Genomic DNA, 6938 nt, shown 5'->3' on the forward strand with positions numbered 1-6938 from the left:
GCACTGTCAACTGCGGGACCTTATATAGACAGATGTGTGCCTTTCTAAATCATGTCCAATCAATAGAATTTACCACAAGTGGACTCCAAGTTGTAGAAACATCTCACGGACAATCAATGGAAACAGGATGCACCTGAGCTCAATTTCGAGTCTCATAGCAAAGGGTCTGAATACTTATGTAAATAAGGTATTTCTGTTTTTAATTTTTGTATAAATTTGAACACAAGAAAATACTGTTTTCGCTTCCTCCATTATGGGGTATTGTGTGTAGATTGCTAAAGAGGTTATTTATTTAATCCATTTTAGAATAAGGCTGTAATGTAAGACAATGTGGAAAAGGTTTGCCCTTTGCTATGGGTCTGCATACTTTCCGAAGGTACTGTATATGTGTTTCATCAGTCTTGGCATTTCACTGAGTTCTCTTGATTGGTCAAGGAAATCCCTCAGCCACTGTAACCAAATGTCAGGGGGATTAAGGTGAGAAGTGGGAAATCCCTAAACGGTCAGTTGTGTGTTGCTGACAGAGAAGGGAATAAGGGGAGCCCTGTCCGTTAATTAATTCTCCTCCCTGGCAATAGATGGGTTTATCAGTCTTTGCTCCAATAAGGCAACTTATCTTCGCAGTGAGGCTGAAACCAAAAGATGTACGATTTACTATTCAGACCGTGTCAAGCATCAGTAGCATATTGCAGCATATGTTTTCACCTGATCTTAGGCCTATACACCTATAGCTGTCCGTTCCTTCGACAGGCACCCTTTATCGGCAGACCACTAGGAGATACACTGACAAAATAAACAGTGATAACATTTTACATATTCCAACCTGCTACTTAATCGTTTTTATAAAAAAATTAAAAAACAATTGACCTTACCGCTTGGGGGCATCGGTGCTCAGCCGAGAGTTGGCAAGCTTCCCTCACATCAATGTCCCGTTATGTGACATTCATCAGTAAAGACCACTGGCAATGACACACTCCACTGACCAAACAGAGAAAGAAAGAAAAAGCCCTCAGCATTCACTTTCCCAGTCCTATTTAAGCTTGGCATTTGCACAGATCCCTAAGCACCGATTAGACCTGCCTCTGTCATTTTTATTTAGACATTAACTAGACCTATTGAAATGCTGTGCTCATTTATTGGCGCAAAAATGATTTTGGCAATCATAACTTTCCTAGTGATGTTTATTACAGGTTCACACACCGGTGAGTATCCGGCTTGTCCTTGATATTATCCAAGGTAGGCAGCTGTTTGAGTGTGTATTACGTCATGGGTAAGAACGCTTTACAGTTGATATCCTCCTTGTTTTACGTTTTCAGTGGACTTCTGTTATGATGAGAGTTATTGTGGTAAGTGTCTATGTTTATTCAATGTAGAGACAATGCACTTTTAAATGTTTTTTCTCAAATTATTTTCGGTAGATTTCAAATCGATATTTTAATAAAAAATATAGTAATATTCTTATCGTGTTAACTCTATGGTGACTGTAGACTTACACTTTGAATGCCATCAGCGTGTGTTTTTGTGTCCTCCTCAGATCCATATGCATGGGGAGACGCGTTCCCATCCTGCCACCCAATACTTGAAGAACATCACTCTCCAATCAACCTGGATCATCATATGACCAGAAATGAGTCACTGGAGGCTTTACATCTGGATGGTTTTCATGCTGTTCATACAGGACACTGGAAACTGAAAAACAATGGGCACTCTGGTGAATATCCTCTATCATTACCGTAGAAATTGATTTGTGAGGAGGTGTGTCTACTGAGTAGTTATTGTCTACTTAGCGACTTTAGCCTACGTGTCCCGTTTCTTATTACATCACAGGACAACTATGTGTGTGCTTGTGAGAATGTATGTGTGAGAATGGGTTGTGCATTTTGTGTAGACGTTTATAAGTGGTCTGTGTGTTTGTATGCAGTTGTGTTGGAGGTTGGGAATGGGATGTCTGTGAGTGGTGGAGGTCTTCCTGGGACGTACCACACCATCCAGCTCCACTTTCACTGGGGAAGCCTCAACACCAACGGCTCAGAGCACACTGTGGACAGGCACAGGTATCCAATGGAGGTAAGTGTGGGTGATGGTTCTCTTTACATCCAGTCAACTTTACACTGAAGGGTGGATATCTTTGGTGAACAAAATAAATAGCAGCTGTCAGTGCCTGCATCCTGGTTTTATATTTAATTGACAGTGCATTTTCTTTTGCAGATGCACATAGTCAACATGAAGTCAAGTCACCCCAATTTGACATCTGCCTTGGATGACCCAACTGGCCTTGCAGTTCTTGCGTTCTTTATTGATGTAAACTATAGTTAAATACTTTATGTAGTTCATTTTAGAGCATATTTAAAAAAATATCTGTTTATTTTGTCATGATGAAGTCATATATTCTAAACCTCTAACTTCTTGCAGCTTTATTACATTGAAAATGTACACTTTGGACGCATATCACGACTACTTCCCTCCATTGCCTACAAAGGTCTGTAGAAACATAAGTACTCTAATGTACACTGAACAAAAATATCAACGCAACATGTAAAGCGTTGGTCCCATGTTTCATTAGCTGAAATAAAAGATCCAAGAAATTTCACATCAGCAAAGAAATATTATTTCTCTCCAATTTTGGGCACAAATTTGTTGACATCCCTGTTAGTGAGCATTTCTCCTTTGCCAAGATAATCCATCCACCTGATAGGTGTGGAATATCAAGAAGCTGATTAAACTGCATTATCATTACACAGATGCATGTTGTGCTGGGGACAATAAAAGGCCACTCTAAAATGTGCAGGTTTGTCACACAACACAATGCCACAGATGTCACAAGTTTTGAGGGAGCGTGCCGTTGGTAGGCTGACTGCAGGAATGTCCACCAGAGCTATTGTCAGATAATTGAATGTTAATTTCTCTACCATAAGCCACCTCCAACATCATTTTAGAGAATTTGGGAGTACGACCAACTGTCCTCGGAACTGCAGACCACGTGTAACCACGCCAGCCCAAGACGTCCTCACCCGGCTTCTTCACCTGCGGGATCGTCTGAGACCAGCCAGCTGGGCAGCTGATGAAACTGAGTATTTCTGTCTGTAATAAAGCCCTTTTTGTGGGGAAAAACTCATTCGCCCCTGCCCAGTCATATAAAATCCATAGTTTAGGGCCTACTGACTGATTTCCTTATATGAACTGTAACTCAGTAAAATCGTTGACATTTTTGCATGTTGCGTTTATATTTTTGTTCAGTATATATATATATAGTGTGGTGACTGAACATGCTTCAGTCCCATGTAGGGTTTAATAAACGTTTAATAAAGGTCTTTCTCCCTCTCCTAGGTCAAACGGCTACAGTCAAGCCATTCCCATTGATCGGCCTTCTGCCTGAGAGCCATTTGTCCCAGTACTACCGCTACCATGGTAGCCTCACCACTCCACCTTGTTCTCAAGCCGTTATATGGACCATGTATGAAGTCCCTACCTATATCTCATGGTCACAGGTAAGCAAGCACTACTGAAAGGAAGGACACTCATGAAATGGGTTTAATCTCAAATCAAATCAAATTGTATTTTTTACATGCTTTGTGAACAACACAATGAGTAACCATAACTTGGCTATATACACGGGGTACCAGTACTGAGTCTATGTGCAGAGGTACAAGGTAATTGATATGTACATATAGGTAGGGATAAAGTGACTAGGCAACAGGATAGATAATAAACAGTAACAGCAGCGTATGTGATGAGTTAAAAAGGGTCAATGCAGATATTCCAGGGAGTTTTTGGTTAACTATTTAACTGTTTAACAGTCTTATAGCTTGGGGGTAGCTGTTCAGGGTCCTGCTGGTTCCAGACTTGCTGTGCGGGAGCAGAGAGAACAGTCTATGACTTGGGTGCCTGGAGTCTTTGACAATTGATAGGGACTTCCTCTGACACTGCCTGGTATAGAGGTCCTGGATGGCAGGAAGCCTGGCCCCAACGATGTACTGGGCCGTACGCATTACCCTCTATAGCGCTTTGCGATCGGATGCCAAGCGGTTGCCATACCAAGCGGTGATGCAACCAGTCAAGATACTCTCAATGGTGCAGCTGTCGAACTATTTGAGGATCTGAGGGCCCATGTCAAATCTTTTCAGTCTCCTGAGTAGGAAGAGACATTGTTGTTCCCTCTTCACAACTGCGCTGATGTTTGCGGGCCATGATAGTTTCTTAGTGATGTGGATACCGAGGAACTTAAAGCTCTCGACCTGCTCCACAACAGCCCCGTCGATGTGGATGGGGGCGTGCTTGGCCCTCCGTTTCCTGTAGTCCACGATCAGCTCCTTTGTCTTGCTGACGTTGAGGGAGAGGTTGCTGTTCTTGCACTACACTGCCAGGTCTATGACCACCTCCCTGTAGGCTGTTTCATCGTTTTTGGTGACCAGGCCTACCACCGTTGTGTAGGCAGCAAATTGAATGATGGTGTTTAAGTCGTGTGCGTCTACGCAGTTGTGGGTGAACAGGGAGGAGTACAGGAGGGGACTAAGCACACACCCCTGAGGAGCCCCCGTGTTGAGGGTCAAAGGGCGGATTTATTGTTGCCTACCCTCACCACCTGGGGGCGGCCCGTCAGGAAGTCCAGGATCCAGTTGCAGAGGGAGGTGTTTAATCCTAGGGTCAGCTTAGTGATGAACTTCGAGGGCACAATGGTGTTGATCGCAGAGCTGTGCTGTATGTAGTCAATGAACAGCATTCCCACGTAGGTGTTCTTTTTGTGAAGGTGGGAATGGGCAGTGTGAAGTGCAACAGAGATTGCGTCATCTGTGGATCTGTTGGTACGGTATGCAAATTGGAGTGTGTCCAGGGTGTCTGGGATGATGGTGTTGATGTGAGCCATGACCAGCCTTTCAAAGCATTTCATGGCTACAGGTGGTAGTGCTATGGGGCGATAGTCATTTCCTTGGCATTCTTGGACACAAGAACTATGGTGGTCTACTTGAAACGTTTAGGTATTACAGACTGGGTGAGGGAGAGGTTGAAAATGTCAATGAAGACACTTACCAGTTGATCACTCTGAGTACGCGTCCTGATAATCCGTCTCACCCTGCAGCCTTGTGAATGTTAACCTGTTCAAAGGTCTTACTCACATCGGCTACGGAGGGCGTGATCAGTCGTCCGGAACTGCTGGTGCTCTCATGCATAGTTCAGTGTTGCTAGCCTCGAAGCGCATAGATGGTACTAAGCTCGTCTGGTAGGCTTGCGTCACTGGACAGCTCGTGGCTGGGTTTCCCTTTGTAATCTGTGATAGCTTGCAAGCCCTGCCACATCCGACGAATGTCAGAGCCAATGTAGTATGATTTAGATATTGGTCCTGTATTGACATTTTGCCTGTTTGATGGTTCGTCTGAGGGCGTAGCAGGATTTCTTATAAGTGTTCGGATTAGTGTCCCGCTCCTTGAAAGCGTCAGCTCTAGCCTTTAGCTCAGTGCGGATGTTGCCTGTAATCCATGACTTCTGTTTGGGATATGTACGTACGGTCACTGTGGGGACGACGTTGTTGATGCACTTATTAATGAAGCCGGTGACTGATGTGGTAAACTCCTCAATGCCATCGGATGAATCCCGGGACATATTCCAGTTTGTGCTAGCGAAAAAGTCCTGAATCTATGCTTTCACCATACCCTGGTAGAACCAGCCTGATTGTTGTGTTCCACCAGGATACTGTGACCATGGAACAACCCTGGGCGAACAGCTATACTAGGATTGTTACTAGTGATGGAAAACAGTACCATGAATGATCTGATGAATCTAATGAATGAATGATCATGCTTAATTACATCACAGTTTATAAATAACCACCCTGTTAATGTGTTTCTTCTTCCCTAGTTTGAACAGTTTGTCACTGGGATTTTCTCCACAGAGGAGGATGAAGAATTTGTAGCACATCTCCATGATAACTTCCGACACATCCATCCCACCTTCAGTCGCAGCGTCTACGCCTCCAAAGATGCCAAACTGCTTACAGCGATGGCCAATCACCTCTATAGCCCAGCACTCTCAATACTTCTCCTTCAACTGACTTTAACAGTTGGGCTCATCTATGGGCTCTAGCTCTTTGCTTAGGGCTGTTTTGTTCATGCTAGCTTTACACTCTCTCTACTTGTGGGACAGCATCATAGCCGAGAAACTCTGAAGTTGCCAATACCATAGATTTTCTTTTACAGAGGATACATAAAATACTGTGAAAAAAAAGAGTACTGTTTACTGTGATTGACCACTGTATGTTTTCATCATATCACTGTCATTGCATTCAATTAGAAATGGTTTAATGTTTCATTACATGTTTAACAGTTCAATTCATAACATTGTGTAGACTAGATCTAGTACTGGTGACAGTACTAAAATGTTGTTCATCAATGCTACCGTGTATGCATCTCTGATTGTACTGCATTCAATCACTACCTGACCTACTATATTAATGTTAATTAAAATAAATAATTGAATTTGAACTCAGTGTTTATATTCCCCCTGGTGGCCATATGACATTGCTGTATATTCCCTCAGCAACTGCTATTGGCAGGTAGCAGAGATATTATTTCACTGCCTGCCTTCCCTCCCTTTATTTTGCATGAATTTGATCCACTTGAAACGGTCATCAGAAGAACTTCCCCATGTCACACCACTGCTCTGCAACTACCAGGGGTGACTCACTCAGAGTGACTGGTATGACATGCTTATACTGGGGGGTTGTATGAGTGAGGTGTGGATTGATAAAGTAGTGGCATTACAACATCTCACACTTTGTTCAGTTCTGGCGGTTGACCAAATCCAATACGATAAAGAGAATGGTGATCCCGGGGAGCCTGACAGCCTGACCTGTGTATCCATGCCGACTGTATTGTTCCCCTACTGCTGGTCACACCATCCACCTCCTGTCACTGACTTGGGGTGGCAGAGGGCAGACACACAGA

General features: G+C 43.5%; 1 protein-coding gene across 1 annotated transcript; it reads left to right on the forward strand.

Moving 5' to 3' along the window:
* The first annotated feature begins 980 nt into the window (after positions 1-980).
* Positions 981-6435, forward strand: car15 (carbonic anhydrase 15). Its single transcript, XM_014133370.3, has 8 exons — positions 981-1202; positions 1317-1346; positions 1535-1711; positions 1922-2067; positions 2209-2301; positions 2413-2479; positions 3328-3488; positions 5854-6435. Exons 1-8 carry the CDS (start codon positions 1121-1123, stop codon positions 6076-6078), a joined length of 981 nt encoding a protein of 326 aa, XP_013988845.1. The 5' UTR covers positions 981-1120; the 3' UTR covers positions 6079-6435.
* Positions 6436-6938: the final 503 nt, after the last annotated feature.

The sequence above is a fragment of the Salmo salar genome, chromosome 01 (assembly GCF_965601325.2).
Source record: "Salmo salar chromosome 01, fSalSal1, whole genome shotgun sequence".
Classification (NCBI taxonomy): Eukaryota; Metazoa; Chordata; class Actinopteri; order Salmoniformes; family Salmonidae; genus Salmo; species Salmo salar.